We start from the raw sequence: 18,099 nt of genomic DNA on the forward strand, positions 1-18,099 counted from the left end.
TAAAAAACCCTTTAGCTTTATTGAAATGAAGCTTGGTTAAGGAGCTAAGGGAGCAAGCATTCTGTAAAACAATAAGTGCCTCTATTTTAATATGCATTCTGTAAGTGTCGAACCTTATATATCAACAATTTTATTCATTCTTTCATCCAGTAATATGACAACGAAATCCACTGGCGATACTACGTACAACTCTTTACATGGAAAAGTATTAAAAAATTTCACATTTTTGTGGGAGGTTAATATTGAGGTTTTATTTCTTACAAATCATTCCATAAATTATTATCTGTGAGGGAATTCTGATTGTATCGAATAAAATGAGTAATATTGGTTTTTTCTAGTCACACATAATCCTCTGTACACAATTAAAGTCTAAATGGCGACTTACTAGCTAGCATCGAGTGTTCCTTTTGAGATATAGGTCTAAATAATTGAAACCGCTTATGTGATTCACATAATAAAACATATATAAGCGATAAGTAGTCATATATATCAACATTTTTTTTTCTGATCAATTATTATCAGAATGGTTTATTACGAAAATCTAAAGTACAGCCCCAAAAAATCAAATCATCATCCCTGTGCTGAAAAGAAATTCCTGATTATATGCCTTTCTGGATAATCCTGATAGAGACAGAACCTATTTGGAAAACAAGTAGAAGGCGATTCATCTGGCCATATAAGAAGCGATTCATCTGATCATTCAACTGTCTGCAATCGAAGGTCTTTACACTAGTATTGTCTGCTTTCCTGATACTGCTGTCCGCTGTCATCTTCGAAATAAAAAGCGTATTAGCTTTGTGCTTTGTAGCAAAGAAAGAAATTGAGCTCGAGAATAGAAGAACTTAATCGAATTGAGGCGTCACTTATTTTCTACTTTGGAATGAATTAGTACTATACAAATTGTCAATTTTTCTGGGATATTGGATTCTTCAATATATAAGCGAATTCGAGAACTATTTTCTTCAGAAAAAGTTGCTTTACTACTATATTTGTAATAAATGTTATCATACTAAAAATTTTCCGTGACTCTATGAGAATATTCTGGGAATATTTTAAACATTATCTAACAATTAATGCTTAAACATCTTTAGGTTTCTTAAAACATTCGAGGCAATTCTGATTTTTACAAGAATTGGTGCTTTTAACCTAATTTAAATGCAGATAAATACTTAACAGTGCAGTTTCAGTGTAAAGGCCGATATCGTAGAATTTTGTCTATTATGAACAGTTATAATTTATAGGATGCAACTGAAAAGATCAGTAAATGAAAGAATAAAACAAACAAAATAAAGTATTGAAACAAAATGCCTTTATTGACCCTCAAAATGACATCAGTTGCCCACAATCACAGATAGAATCAATCATAAATCTACTGGAATAAATTTGTAAAAGCCTCTTCTGGGATCGATCGTAGCACAGATGTTACACGTCTTCACATATCTGGTGATTCTTCAGAACTTTTGCACTTTAAAACCTTATTGACGATCCCTCAAGGAGGTTCTAAAGTGCAAAAGATCCTCAAGATTTAACCCCCTCCTTGGGAGGAGGGGGTTAAATCTTGAGGGTCAAGATCAGGTGAGTCTGGTATATGTCGGATAAAAGTTCCACGGCTTTGGGTCAAAAAGTTACATACAAGAGTTTTAGTATTCGGTTTTGCATTGCCACGCAACATACTCTATTTTCTATAATTGTACGCTTGTGGGTGAACAGGATGGAAGCCAAATATTTTTCGCTTCAAAACAGCTTCTTGCAATTTTGCATTCAGGATTTGCGTTTTCGGGCCAAATTTTTAAAGGATCATATCGATGCTGTTGAAAAGTGAAACCAAGAGGGTCTTGATTCTGGACTTCTATTGGTAGTCCTTTTTTAACCTTTTTTTCCTTCCGAATATGTTTAAATCAGCTTTGCTTGTATTTTCCGCCTACTTGGTCAGTTTTGTAAAACTGGACCCTCAGCAGCGCATACACTTCTATGCCAATTATTATTTTTTTCTTTTTTGCAATTTGTAACGAAACTTCATGTTTATCCGTTCTTCCATTTCAATTTGACTTGAAATCATGTCGTTTTATTGAAATGGCAAACAAATTTGCGCCAGTTTTTTTTATGCTCATTGCTACAGACCGTGTCGTCATTGATCTCACCCTGCACCGCACTTTCAGCTTATGTTACGTTCGAGATATCCATCCATTCATTGAACTGCTTATATTCATTTTGTAGTATCCAATCCAATTGAATCGCAATCTAATGAACTTAATAATATCATCTTAGTTAAATATCCGATTTTCTTAATTTACTAACGTATTAGAAAATTACGATATACGAAATAAAAACATATGCATTTTTTTATATCATAATTTCTCAACCTAAGTCTTTTTTCTCACATTTCAGATGCTTAAATTGAAAATTATATTTTTACAAGAAACTTTCATTTTTATTTTAGGTCAAATGAATGCTTCCCATGACACAGATGTGATCTTCATCGTCAGTTTTGTTGCCATTTTGTGTTTTGTTATATTTTTAATTTCATGTCGTAAAATATTCCAAAGAAAGCAGAAAGATTCAGTTATAGAAAACAAAGAAGTGATAGGTTTGAAAGGTAATTTTAAAAATGGTTTGTAAAATATTAATAGAAGTCTTTTTGGTAAACTCTTACTTATAAAACTGTGATTTGTAAATAGTTGTTATGTTGTATAAGATATTGAAGAATAATATTTAATTATACTTTATATGAAAATCATCTTTGTGCTAATATTTAATTATATTTTATATGTAAATCATGTTTGTGTTAATATTTAATTATATTTTATATGTAAATTCTATTTGTGTTAATATTTAATTATATTTTAAATGTATATCCTATTTGTATTTAACTAATAGACAAGGTGTGAAATTATAAATATTCAAAAATTAATTTAAGTCTGTATATACAGAATTTAAAAACGAATTGTAGCTTTTCTTAAAATACGAAAACCTCAGATATATAAAATATTTTTATCTCCTTTTTATTATTTAAATATGTAACAGAATCAGCTCAGTACACAAATTTAAAGAATAAAATTAGAAAATTTATCTATCGTTCTTTTTCTACTTATTTTATATCTGTCTTTTCTATCAATTATTGTTCTTTTCAATCTACTTTATACTAATGTTATTTCTTTTGAAAATCCAATCAATCGCGCATAACTACGCACAAATAAAAGCATTCTTTTCAACTGTTTTTTGGTCTCACTTCTCTATCTTTGCACAATACCCAAGACTGAAATTCTAATACATCAAGAAAATCAAATGTATTAACACGTTTGATTTTGTAATTGAATTTTGTAATTTCCCAAAACACTTTTCAACATAGATAGTATTTTTATTCAAATTTATTCTGTATTTTTTACCTAAGCACTTATTTTGTGTTTTATAATTATTTAAAATTCTTTATTTTCGCAATTTTAATCTTTCAATACGATATTTTGAATTTTCACAGAAGATTCATCCAGGCATTATCATTTATCATAGAAAAAAATGTTCACGTAAAACAGTGGAAAATTTCTTAAATTAATGAATAATGTGTAAAGTAATAAATAAATAATAAAAGATAAATAAATAAATTGATACAAATTATAATAGAGAAAAACAAACTCAGAGTCTCTCTCCCTATGCATTTATATTGTCCACACACACACGCACGCACACACACACACACGCACACACACACACACACACGTTCAAATAGAATAAACAAGTGCTTTACTCATAAACAATAATAAGCAAGTGTTTTACTCATCGTAATATTAAATCTAATTTATGAAAAAAAAGAAGGAGTTGCGAAAATAATATTTTAAATTTTATTATGTTCCTAACAAATTGGGACAAGTAAAACGACAAGAAAAAATATTGTCACAAAGACGCAAAGAATAATAAATCACACTATATCGAGTTTATTAGCTTTAAGCAACTCGTAATGTATAGTTGAAGAATTGACTCCATTGCTTGTGGAACTCAGAATTTATACCTTTACAGAATAAACTAGAATTATACATAAGGTTATCGAAAATTCTAGAACATTAACAAATGGGCGAAAAGAAATTCAAAATAAAGGTCAACCTTTTAACTAATACGACTTGGCTGGAATTCGAACCCCCTCCTAGCGCGCACTTAATCTTTCAGCCACATCGACTATGCGAAGATCTTCCTTTTGCCACAGTATTATCATACAAACCAAATAATTTCGAGGTTTAAAAAATCGCTTGTGAAAAGACATCTCGCGGAGCAATTTTTTTCATAGAATAATTCGTTCACGATTTCAAAATGCATAAAACACAAAATACAAAAGTATTTTCTTAAAAGTAGTTTTGGCAAAACATTATTTAGTTTTATTTGTTAAAAGGAACAAAATAACCTCTGAAGCATATTAATCCAATCTTTAAGTGATGGTTATAACGAAAACTGTTTCAAATTCCAATAATTCCCTGATTTTCTTTAGAAAGAAATTTTAATTCGTTTACAAAAATGTATTGGCTGGTAAATTCTGATGAAGCAAAGAAAATATAAAAAAATATTGAAGGTTATGAAATAATTTTTTTTTATTCATATATTTTTTAAAATTTTTTTTTATTCATTTTCTCAAGAATTTAATTTAATAATACTGCAAGCATTATTATTTTTTTTTGAAGTTTCAAATAGCATAGTGTATATATAGTTTGGATTGAGATTATTCCGTTTATTAAAATATCCGAAAATGCATCTATAGTTTTTCTGAACAGTTTTGTAAGTTTTTCCCTAAATTTTATATTCCTGTCCTCAAAACTTTATAGTCTTTACGCTTTAACTTTTTTTTTTACTTATTTTCATTTGGATTTATTTTTATTTTCTCACACACATATAAATTGTAAATAATAAATTACAAATAAATTCTTTATTTCGCTACGCTTGGTCACCATAAAATTTTCTTAAAAATATTAATTATAAATCTGTTTATATGAAATTATTTGCTTGTAATTTTTCTACTCTGGTTTGCAAATATGATTTAATGTAATATTTAGATAGATCATGCATATTTTAAAACCTTAGATCTTTTATTTATCACTAATCGTTTTTTAAATGTACATTTTATTAAATTAAAATTTGATAGTAAACAAAACGTAAATTTATCTTTACTTGCTAATATTATTTTTGAAATAATACATGCCATTTGATTGAAAAATAATTACAAACGAATCTGCTTTTCACATTTGTCTTTTAATTCAGAGAATATTTATACCCAGACTTTACGGAGGTGTCAAAGCCATCAAAAACGTATCTTGTTTTTTTAATATTTTCCTTCAATTAAATCATTGAAAGATCTTGTTAAATTATTTGATTTAACAATATCTTTACTGAAAGGGTTTTCCCACATCCGTCTGGGACTGTCCGAATCTTATTTTGCAAATAAAGGTGCCATGCAAGTTTTTTTTTTCCTAGCTGCGAAATCATTTCGAAATGTATTATTTATACTCAACTTTTATTCCTTTGAATCATTAAAGAAAGGACACAGGATGTCAGAATAAAAACACATCCGTGTTTTTATGATGCTTGACGACCTTTACACTTATAACCTGTTTTATATTTGCAATTTTCGTGTATAAGGAATTATAATTAACCCCTGTTGAGCTGAGACCATGGGGATAAATTAAAATGAAAAAAAAAAAAATGAACAACAGTTTTTCACATTATTTGCCTTAAGGATCGTTATTCTAATCGTTTTTAGTAAAGATTTTCGGTGGCATTCATTTGCAAATTCAGTTCTCAAAATTTTTCCAGAAAAAAAAGTCAACTACAAGCAAGACGTTGGTGGCTATTTTAGGCCATTTTTTTCACTTACCTGTTTTTAAAAAAATAATATATGTTTCAAGGTAAAATATCAGCAGTTATTGTAATTTTGTAACAACAGGTTTCCTATGTAATTTCACTAAATTATTCATGCATAAGAAATTGTCCATAGTTGTGTAAAGAGCATCAATTTGAATTCTTTTTTTATTTTTTTAAATCATCTTTTCTGTTAAGGATCCACTGACACACTTAAATAAGGATTCATTTCAAAGGTGTCAGCCCATTCATCTATCACTTTGGGAATTTTACTTTCGACATTTATCAAAACATTTCAGAATCATTTCCCGTTGAAACTTGTTTATATTTTATTTTTAAAAAAAACAAGAAAAAATAAGCTATTTTAAAATTTGATTTTGTTTTTGAATTATGTAATTTTCGGGAGCATATATAACTTTAAATTATAAATAACATTTTAAATAATAAATAAAATTAAGTAATTAGTAATATGCTTTATAAACCTAGAAGAGACAATATTAAAATTTCTTAATATATATATATATATATATAGTCAAAGTAATCGTCTGAGAAATACGAATATACAGAGATCAATGTGTGTGTTTAATGTTTGCTATGATAATGCAAATAAATCAAGTTCAGTTATTAAAAGAGATAATTCTTTGCGTCATATACATAAACGCAATTTATTTCTTTTTTCAGTTAAATAAGAAATTATTTATATTATTCAATATAAAACTGTCTATTGAATGAATGAGTTCCTCAGAATCCGCCTGTGGTTGTTGCAATCTGTTTCTGCGCACTGCATCGAGCATATTGCTTAATATATTTCAAAAAATTCATACATTTCACATTTAAAGGTAGTTTTTAAATTTTTAAGAAATATTTTCAATAGATTTTCTTTTTATAAAACTGATGCCAATTAATTTTTAAATCTAATATATATATATATATATATATATATACAGTAGACTCCCGATTATCCGCGGGCGGGTTATCCGCGCCTGCCGCACAAAGGTTTTTTTTTTTTTTTTTTTTTTTGACTGATTTTTTCAAAAAGGTGCAGTTTTACAGTTATGCTTTTGTAATTACATAATACATTACAGTATTAAAATAGTACATATGTATTAATTTTTCTATGTATCCTTGACGCCTCTCGTAAATACAAAGCACTTTTCTGTTTTCATTAACAAAATGCATTTTAGGTTAGTTTTGAGTGATATACTAAAATATTAAGCGTTAGTTAAACATTTCCTGCTGTTTATTTTACGTTTTATTGTACATAAAATGATTTTTCAAAGTTGGAATGACTATTTTCTTTTTTGCTATGCCCGTGTTTAGCGTTTTTCGGATTAACCGCGATTTTTGTTATCCGCGGCGGTCACGCCACCCAATTCCGCGGATAATCGGGAGTGTACTGTATATATATATATATATATATATATATATATATATATATATATATATATATATATATATATATATATATATATATATATATATATATATATATTTATATGAAGAAAATGTTATTCGAATTATATATATTCAAAATAATGACTTTTTCTTATATTCTCAAATGTTTCATATGATATATGCAAGTTTTGCAGTAGCGAAACGTCTTTAGAAATAAATTCTTGTAAATTCAATTGCAATTTTGCAAAGCATTGTCTTAAGAAATAATAAAACTTTTAATTGTCTTAAGAAATAATAAAATGTGTCCTTCTCCTTCTTTAAATTCTTCAATGGTACTGTAAACCTGTACATTCTCCTTTTTTATAAATTAGAATGCAATTACCAGCAACTGGAATACAATGAAATCAGGAATTCAACGTTTTCATAATGAAGCTTTCTAATATGTACAGAAGTATCCAAAATATAAATGACAAGAAAAATGTTTTATATTCCTAAAAGAGAGTATCATATTACTAAAAAATTTAAATATATGAGAAGTATCTAAATAATAAAACTTGAGGCAGAATTTCAGAAAAAAAAAATGTGTAGAATTCCTTAAAAAGCATTTTGCAGTATATTTCTAAAACTTATTTTATTTTATTTTTTAAAATAGAAAATGGATTGTTTGGGAATTCTGCATCCGGTGTATTGGATATAAAAGAAAACTTCCGAAAACGAAAGTTTATAAATATGAATGAATGAATTACAGGCTTTATATTAAAAGTTACCAGATGATAGAAGATAAAAGGGTGTTACTTTTACAATAAGAAGTAATTTTTTTCTTAAATCTCAGTGGACTTTCATTTCTTATTAGTGGAGCAAGAGTCAAATCAAGACTTGAATGTAGAGTCTAATTCATAAAGAACTAATGCGATAACTGAGCATAGTGACACCTTATTGTGTTTGCGAGAAAGATATAAAAGATAATTGTCGAATGTCTGATTACATGTGACCTTGCAGAGTGCCATTAGGAAAGTTGCGTCACTAATAATTGTTTAAAGAGAGTTTTTAAATATATTAGCTGTAATAATATTTCATGTTTCTATTTATGCGTTTATTTCAGACTTCAATGTTTAATCATTTTTTTAATGCTTATTTCATTTTGATGCTACAAAATAAATCTTTCAATTGAGTGGAAAACCTTGCCAAATATTAATACGTATTTTATGAACCAGCAATAAAATCTGAAAATCAATGACATTCAGTACGTATAACAATTTAGCTTTAAATACGATAGTATTTAAGTTTGTTTTCAAATATTTTGGTATTATACTTATTTTTAATGAATTGTTTTTATGCTTACTTTAGAAGTAAACAAGTGTTTTATTTTTTTATATCTTAGTTATGGAGACGACAAATTATGACGTAAATTTTGTGGAAAATATTACTTTAATTTCAAAGTCATTTGTAAACACTAATGTGTAATGGGTATATTAGATTATAGATTGGTTTAGGGATGATTTAATTATTTCTCAAGTGTTTAATGTGTTTTTAAATGCCTCAAATTAAGAAATGATTTGTGATTTATTGAAATTAAATATACTGGTAATAAAATATTTAAGAGTTATGCACAAATTATAAAGATTTAAAATTTTGAACAAGATATTTTAAATACTTTTAATAAATTATGATTTTATTGTACTTTTGCTCAAAAGATGGCAGCACGTACCATTATTTCTGTGAAATAATGGTAATAGTGAAATAATGATAAATTTTCTACTCATTACCACAGTGAAAATATTAAGTATTAAAAAAATTAACTTGAATATTTTATATTTTTCAAAGAATTACAGAAAGAATTATATTTATAATCACGTAAGGCTCGAAATATTTTTATAATAAATAAATATTTCTTTACATCTTCGTTTTGCACGAAAATATTTATGAAAATGGAAAATATTTCCTTAATTCTTAAACTAGAAAAAGAACATCATAAAGAATTAGTTAGGAACTTTTTCTTAAAGATAAATGAAACATGGATTTTATATATTTAATTATAATTGAACTCAAGGATTTTCATCTAAATATTGCTATCTTATTTATTTGTTTGCTTCTTGCCTAGTAGATGGCAGCAGGAGCAAGAGCAATTTTCTCATTAGTTTTCTTATTTTAGTTCAAAAAGTTTAAGGAAAGAATACATTTTCTTCAGTCTTTTCGTATGACTTATTTTATTTAGTAATATATAATAAATTATAAATTTTGGGGTAAAATATTTTAGGAAAACTTTAGCATTATATTTATTTAATTAAAAAAATTAGTGCAACGAAGAGAAAAGAACTGCACAATCAGCAGAGAAACAAAGCTGTCGTGTTTGTTTTAGGTGAAAATGATTTTAACAACCTAGTGTCACAAAAAAAGTTTGCATTTGTTGATCTAAGCAAACAAAAAAAAATTACAGTTTCTTATCTACTTCATAGTTTCTTCACTTATGTATCTTATGCATTGTATCACTTTATAGTGGTAAGTAAATTTCATTTAGATATTTTTCTTTGCATATGCAATTTATGTTCATTTATTAAGTATTTTTTCAATTTTTATTACGTGGCTGAAAAATGTCGCACTTTTTTTATTATATATTACAATATAATAAAAACGTGTTTGAGAATTTATATTTTCGTCGTTCCTTTTATAAGATGGCGTCTGCAGTCAGATGTTAAATAACTGTGTGAAATCAACTAGCACGTCACCTGAAGTTGAATGTTTAACCAATCTCCTGCCACCAGAGCATTCGAATGCAACAACGAAGAGCAGATATGTTTCAACAAATCAAAGAGTGAGTCTTTCGCATTTCAATAGGCTTAAGATTATTTTACTTTAATGTTTCTTGTATTCTTTAACTTGAATATTTATATTCTCCTGTACAGTATGAGGTTTCAAACAGGAAACAGGAGAAAATACATATACAAAAACTGCAAGCCTTTCAGTTTTCTAACTTTAAAGTGTATAAAGGTATTTATCAACGAATGGTGTGGAAAATATGGAAACATATTGATAAATTTTTAAATTAAAATGAGAGTCTTACTTGTTCTATAAATAAAAAAATAGGTGATATAGAAAAGAAGAAATCAATAAAAATCATAAAAAGAAGTTATCAATAATTTTTTAGAATAGTTATGTGCATTGCAAAATTATTTTATCGATTAGGTAATGTAAAATAGCTTACCAAAATAATTAGCAAATGATAAATGAGTTATACGTTTGCACTAATATCTTCTCATTATATTGTCCACAGTATTTTTAAAAAATTATGATAGTAAATGGATTTTATTAATACTCCTTAATTGCGGCCTGCATTTCGAAATAAAGGGAAATAAAATTATTCTAACCAATTTAACTAGTTAATTATTTTCTTTTGAAATAATGTGATAGCATAAATGATAACGCAAAGTGTTTCTAATTTTTGTTGTTACATTAATCTTATATTTTTAAACCATAATAATTACTTCTCTCTCTCTCTCTCTCTCTATATATATATATATATATATATATATATATATATATATATATATATATATATATATATATATATATATATATATATATATATATATATATATATATATATATATATATATATATATATATATATTTCTCAGAATTTTTAAAATATTGAGGTATATCTAGAGCATTTCTTAAGATATTGGAAGATATAATAATGACATAAATAAGATTACAATATCATGATGATATAGTATCATTACCAAAAAACTAATTATATGTCCATAATGTGTGTGTGTGTTTTTTTAATTTATGAGCTGGTATGTATGAAAAGTTTTAATGTATCTCCTTTCTTCTCCAAGAAATTAATCTTTCTACCATCTCATTATATTGTCTATAATTTTACTCTATTGATTCACTTAATTACCCCTTTTGTATTAGTTAAAAATAGATTGTCTATCAGGAAATTAGAACAATAACCATTCTTTTGGTTAAATAGAACAGATGTCTTAACTTCTAACTATTTAAGTCCGCTGTAGTTAATTGATAAGAATTTTGCTTCGGAAGTTTCTAATTTTTTTTTCTTTCTTTACCTAAGTTTCAATTTATATATAAGATTATATACGAGCTTTGGTATTTGCCCAATCTAATGTAAAAGGCGAAATGTTCTATGCCTCACAAGTGAGTGCTGTGTTTGGGAGTCTTGGTCTTTGCTCAAGGGTCATTCTTCATGACTGATAGCGATGGAAACCATCGATATAGTCACAAAATAACTCACATGTGGATTGAAAATACAATTTTAAAATTATTAAATGTACTGTAAATATTTTAACAGAAAGAAAAAAAAAATATTTTTTAATTATTTTATTTTTAAATTAAGACACCTGTTTTATTAGCGACTTACTCTAGTAATGGTTAATCTAGAAAATACGTCTTCCTTCTGAAGCTTCTGGAGTAGTTGAATTAACTTTGTCATGATAGCTCGGAGGTGAGAACTTAGGTTGAATTTTAACAACCTTCACGTATGAAAGTATAAGTACTATGGTAGGAGATATGTCCCATTTTTGGAAAGGAGGTAATAGAGCCCACATGCCAACCAAGGAAACTATTATCAACTACTGTACTTTATTTTTCTCATTTTAATATTTGGGTGCCCCACCAATATGAATTTAAAAATTAAAAATGATATAGCTTTAATATGATGGCGAATCCTATTAATGAGCTTAACTACTATTAATATGATGATGGTTTTGAATTATAAAGGAAATTTCAAGCTGTAACTGTATATTACAAAGTGCATTTCAAGTTTTTATTGTGTTTTACAAGGCACATTGATATAAGATTATAGCGTACTTGTTTATTTTTAAGAAGTTCCCAATGATTTTCCAAAACCTGCAAACCCTTTCCCACCATGACAAAATCCTGGCATCTTATGTATAATCGAGCTTTGCACTCTTCATGCCATCGCCTTAGAATCGTCAAATAAACTTGGAAATGTAATCATCTTAGCAAAATTTGGCATCGTATATATACAGGGGCTTGGCGATTTTGGGCATAATCTGAAAAGCGCAAAATAAATTTTGGGATGCTGCATCTTGGTGAAATTTTAGCATATTATGTACAATAGGGCTTTGCGATTCTGGCATAATTTGAAAATCGCCAAGTAAACCCAATGGCCGTAAAAATAAACAAGTATCTGTCATAATGCTTAATTTCTGCTGATTTCATACTTGCATTTAACTATTACAATTATCTATTTACAGGAGTTGAAATTGGAATTGAGAGAAGCAAATCGAGAAACAAGACTTCTTCTGAAAAGAGAAAAGAATGATATCCCGAGGAGAATAAGAAGCAGTCAATTCTGATTTTCATTCAATTTCACTCTATCATTAACGTTTCGATTGCACTTTTTTATTTTTATCATGACTCCTATTATTGAAACGCACAAAAATCCACAATTATTTATTATTTTGCATATTTTTACATGTCATTTTCATATTTGTTTCTTTTTGTTTATAGATCCCATCATACAATCTTTACTGAATACATGTAGATGAAGAAATAAAAATTTAAATGGAAAAGCAGCATAGTTGGGTGCATTTTTTATATTAATACCTTTAGTTATGACATTACTTACCTTATATGAGGAGATTATTCCGTACTTATTAGGAATACAGTATTAGGAATAAATATTTTATTACAGTGTATTTTAACCAACTAACTTAATTATTTAAAATACATTATACATTTAAATGTGACTCGAGATTTTGAAAACACATTTCCATCTAAAAGTTAAATAACTCACCATTTTATTAAAATATGATTAAGCTGTGTCATCTTTTGTTCAATGCACACCTGGAAATAAAATAAAATAATTGTTTTAGGAATTTTGAATATTAAATAATTATTTTATTTCTTTAACACTTTTTGAAATTCTTCTACCTCATTTAAAATTGATTTTTAGAGGTTCATGTTTTATTTAAATTTTAATGTTCATAAGGTAGTAGAAAATAGTAGGACTCCTTTATTTCATTAATTAATTCTTTAATATACTCTAATATACTCTCAAAGCTAGGTAAAATTCCTTTGAATGAAAAAAATAATCTATCTATCTATCTATCTATCTATCTATCTATCTATATATATATATATATATATATATATATATATATATATATATATATATATATATATATATATATATATATATATATAAATCTCTAAAAGGAAATTTCAGACTGATTCATTCAGTATTCTTACAGTGTTTTTATTTAACGCTTCACTAATTAATAGAACTTCAAAGCATTATTAGAAATGCTCTAAAGAGAGCTAAATGTATCACCAAAACCCTTTTGCAGTCAGTGGAAGAAAGATGTAAACGAAATCAAGAAATAGGTGTCTAACCTGAAACGTTATACAGCAAGAAAATAAACTTAACCATTACCTTGTGGATATTAACCAATGGAAATCAATGTCCATATCTTCCAAAATTATTATTTCAGGAAAAAGGTTATCACTTTATTTTAAGACACCCTTTTTAAAGATTGCAATTTCTTATTCATTTCTAATAAAGTTTTTAAATACAATAAGTAGTCTGTAATTATAATAAACTGAAAAAAAATGAAGTTAAATTTTGCTTGCTTATGCAGCTAGCAAATTAAGACTTAACCAGTGATCTTTAAATAAGTAGGAGTTTAGTTCAGGATTGCTTTCTTTTGACATTAATTCTGAAATAAGTTTAACATGCCTTTTTTTATTTCGTTTTATACACAGTTTTTAACTTGCACCCGCAGTAATTATTAGCACATTTATTCCATAAAATTTATTTTTAGTCGTATCAGATAACAAGATGAATTTAAAAAGTGTATTCCATAGTCATGGCTCAACATTCTAAAAACTGAATAAGCTGGACCACAAACCAAGCTTGTTGCCAAAGGCGGCTAATAACATCATAATCTTTCAAACATAGCAGATTGTTTATAAACTGTTTTCACGTTTAGATGATGAAGATAAATAATACCGATTTTTTTTTCACTCCTCTTATCCTCAAAAATACATTCAAGTATTCAACCAATCAAATTTTAGAGAATACTGCAATTTGGAAGCTTTTCTTATATATACTTCTTAGATGCATTTTTCTGGTGCTACTATTAACCTAAAGCCCCCTGTTCCATGAATAAAAATCCAGCAAGCTAAATATTTTTAATTTTTCCTACCATAAAATTTTTTAAATCTCAATTTGGTTATCTGGTATCTCTGGGGATGATAATAGAAATTCCATCGCACAATAAGTTGTAAGGTAGCTCTTTAGTAGTCATTTTTTACTTTAATACTTTACAATAGTTTTTTTCAAATTTTGTAGACAAAATTTTGGAATTTGGGGTGTTCATATATGAATGCAATAGAAGATCTTGAGTGGTGCATTTGCAGTAAGGGTCTTCGTATAAAACTTTATCTTCTGAATTCATTTTTTAATAAAAGTAACACTTTTGTTAAGTTGCTGAGCATATTATTTAGTACAAATTAGTAATTTGAAATATATGTATAGATAAAACACACACACACACACACACACACACACACACACACACACACACACACACACACACACACACACACACACACACACACACACACACACACACACACACACAGACACACACACACACACACACACACACACACACACACACACACACACACACACACACACACACATATATATATATATAGGGTGTAATATTATAGGGTGTAAATATTATTATAAATGATATAATGATGGGAACCCAGCATATATAAATTTATTAGATGTATTTATGAGAATTAGACTAATTGCAATGAATACACAATTCGACTTTGTGTCACGGCTATGTTACGAAACATCCTGTCTGTTTTGAGTCTGCGACTAAATTGCATTTCAAAATGCATTATTTTTATACTAATATCAATCAGCTGATGGCCCATTTTAATTAGGGATCTGATGTTATTCTAAAGTTTATATTTATCATACAAAGCAAAAGATTCAGTATGAACTTTTATAAGTGGCAAATATGTTAAAGACCAAACATTTATTTCAACATACAATGATTTGAAACATGATTAATACTTTACTAATGCATATGAATCTCTTTTGCTAATAGACAAATAGGAAATTTTAATCTTTTAAAACTTTCAGAGATATCTTAAGAACATAAACTAATTATCTTTCTTCATTTAAAAATTGCAATAAGAATTTGTAGACGTTTTAACAAAATAAGACTTTTCTAACGAGATTAAAGGATTTTCTTACTGTTATTTTGTCTGTGATAGATGAAAATGCCAAAGTTCCAAAAGTAATGTTGACAGTAAATCGATAACTGGCTCTAATATGCTGTGGTTTTCTTAGTCTTATCTTACTAACCACCAACTTCAAATAAAGTTTTAATTACTTGGATATTTACTTTAAAAAGTCAGAACATTTCAATAAAGTTTTACCTTGATCTTTCTCGTTACCTAAAACTGATAAGCGAGGATTAATTTCTCGCCTGAAACAGAATTTATATGAACTTTTAACTACTTCGATTTTTTCACTTTTCTTGAAATCACAAATATTTAGTGAGTTATACATTCTGTATGCAATAATGATAATTTACATTCTATATAAATGCATTATTAATGGATAAATATGGACAAATATTGGCAATCTACTGTATTTCTCGGAAATCAAAAAGACTTGGTAAGTGTTTATTATGCATTATTTATTAAAAAATAAATATTCAAATGTTAATTTTAATTACATGTAAAAATAAGGCAGTAACCAAATATCTGAATAAAAATCGATTTATAGTTCGCATAGTTATTGAAGTAATGAAAGCTTCGTGTTTTTTTTTTTTTTTTTTTTTTTTTTTTTTTTTTTTTTTTTTTTTGCTAAAATAGCACATTTAAATTCAACTGCAATTATATATCTTTTAAAAAAACAGTTTGCTTCTTCCTTTGTTTTAATATATTCATCTTGTTACGACTTTACAATTCCATTTTCCTGTCATACTAACACCATGGTTAGAGAAAAAGAATTACGAATATTTTTATCGATGTGAAACAGCTTATTTAATAGCTCCTTTTCCAACCTTTCCGGCAAGATTAAATAAACATTAGAAATTTTCAAAGCAAAAATGGAAGTTCTGGAAAATGCAGGAATTATGGTCCTTTCTTTATTAAGAAGCGAGATCTGGAGATTCTTCTGGAAAATTCCAAATGAATTCAGGCCCAATCGGAAGGTTATGTAAGTTTAGGCTCTCAAAAGAGTATTTAATCTCTTTCTGGATTTGAATTGCGGATCGAGCTAGAAGGTAGCCTCTGACAATTATTATTGTTGTTTAATTAGTAATTTGCTATATTTGATTGTGTTGCTAGTGCCTACAAATAATTTTCTTGGCAACATCTTGAAGTTGTTTTCGCTACAATAGCCCAGCGTTTATCTAGAATATTCTTAGAAGAAACCTTGTTTTCCCTTATACATTTTGATTTCTATCACAAAACATTCACTGACGACTTTTGTGAAACAGTAAGTTTATTACAGTAACATTTAGAGAAAAAAGAAGATTTCATTTGCAAAATATAGACTTTTGTTCATTTCAACAAGGGTCATATTCAGTCTTTCTCTGAGAAGAAAGCTGATCAACGTATGTATATAATAAATAAAAAAGCAATGTATATGCATATATGTAAATATCTGCGTGTTTTTTGTGTATCAAATGAATTTCTTAATTTTTTACATCTGATGAGATTTTCAATAATTAATTTCTTAAATTTCGTTTATATTTTTATATGATTTTATTTTGCTTACTTAGTGGCAAGCATCTGTCATTGGTTTTCTTTAACAAACACTTTATAAATAATGTAAGGGCGTCATTAGCAATTACGCTTACGGTGTAATGTTAGGCATAAAATTAAACCTTATATTCTAAAAAAATTATCCTTTTTTCCTTGGTAAGTTGATAAATTCTTCTTGCATTTAAAAAAAATGAATATTATATGCATGAAATGAATATCAAGAAATGGTGAGCTTTCGAATATTTATTAGAAATAATGTTTTCTGATGGCGTATAAATTGTTCAATTTTTCATTATTTTCTATATCAGATATCTTTACATAATTTGGGCATATTTACTAGTAAGAAAATATTCATAAAATGAAGACAAGTTTGATTTAATGAAATAAATATTTGTCGTCATTACATGGATAAAACTAATTTGATCAATGAGATCTGAATTTCCAAATCATTCTATTTCTCCCTGGTTTGGCAACAAATCCTAAATGACGAAACGCAGACAAAGGCGCTTTTAAAACCTTTAGTATAATTGCCGACAATTAGACAAATGTTGGATTCAGAACAAAACATTTTGAATCACTCTCCTTATGACTATTCCCTAGATTATGTTCTTTATATTAAGTTAAATTTTCTTTTTAAGATTTCCCAGGAAAAATCAGGATTGACATAAAAGTTGTCTTAATTTCAAAGTTAGATACTTTTCTATTAGATTCTTAGAGCAAATTCAGGCCGTCACTTATAAATTAATTCAATATTCAATACCACAATTGAATTACATCTGGAAACAACATTGCCCACAGAAATGAATATCACTTTATATTCCTCAGGGGAGACAAAATGCAGCTGCTATTGACAAAATTTGAAATATCGCCTAACAGAAATTGTGATATTTGTCCATTGATGTTCGTCCCTAATAAATGGAAATATCGGAAATTATAGTTTCAATGGATTTCGTATGGATCTTTTCCATAAAATTAGTGCTGCCTAAAGGTTTATTAGGGAATGACAACACTACATTTGTATTCAGACGTTATGATACGAATTTCAATATTTAGAGAAGGAGCAGTCATTCTTCTCAGTTA

General features: G+C 27.3%; 1 protein-coding gene across 1 annotated transcript in view; it reads left to right on the forward strand.

Annotated features, from left to right (window-relative positions):
* LOC129984547 (nephrin-like) overlaps nucleotides 1-12,713 on the forward strand; it is a 149,755-nt gene extending 137,042 nt beyond the window's left edge. Inside the window, exons 9-11 of the mRNA XM_056094456.1 lie at nucleotides 2,441-2,596; nucleotides 9,903-10,042; nucleotides 12,471-12,713. Coding sequence (XP_055950431.1) covers nucleotides 2,441-2,596; nucleotides 9,903-10,042; nucleotides 12,471-12,572 — 398 coding nt within the window. The 3' untranslated portion in view covers nucleotides 12,573-12,713. The remainder of the gene's footprint in view (nucleotides 1-2,440; nucleotides 2,597-9,902; nucleotides 10,043-12,470) is intronic.
* Nucleotides 12,714-18,099: the final 5,386 nt, after the last annotated feature.

Source organism: Argiope bruennichi, chromosome 9, assembly GCF_947563725.1.
Source record: "Argiope bruennichi chromosome 9, qqArgBrue1.1, whole genome shotgun sequence".
Classification (NCBI taxonomy): Eukaryota; Metazoa; Arthropoda; class Arachnida; order Araneae; family Araneidae; genus Argiope; species Argiope bruennichi.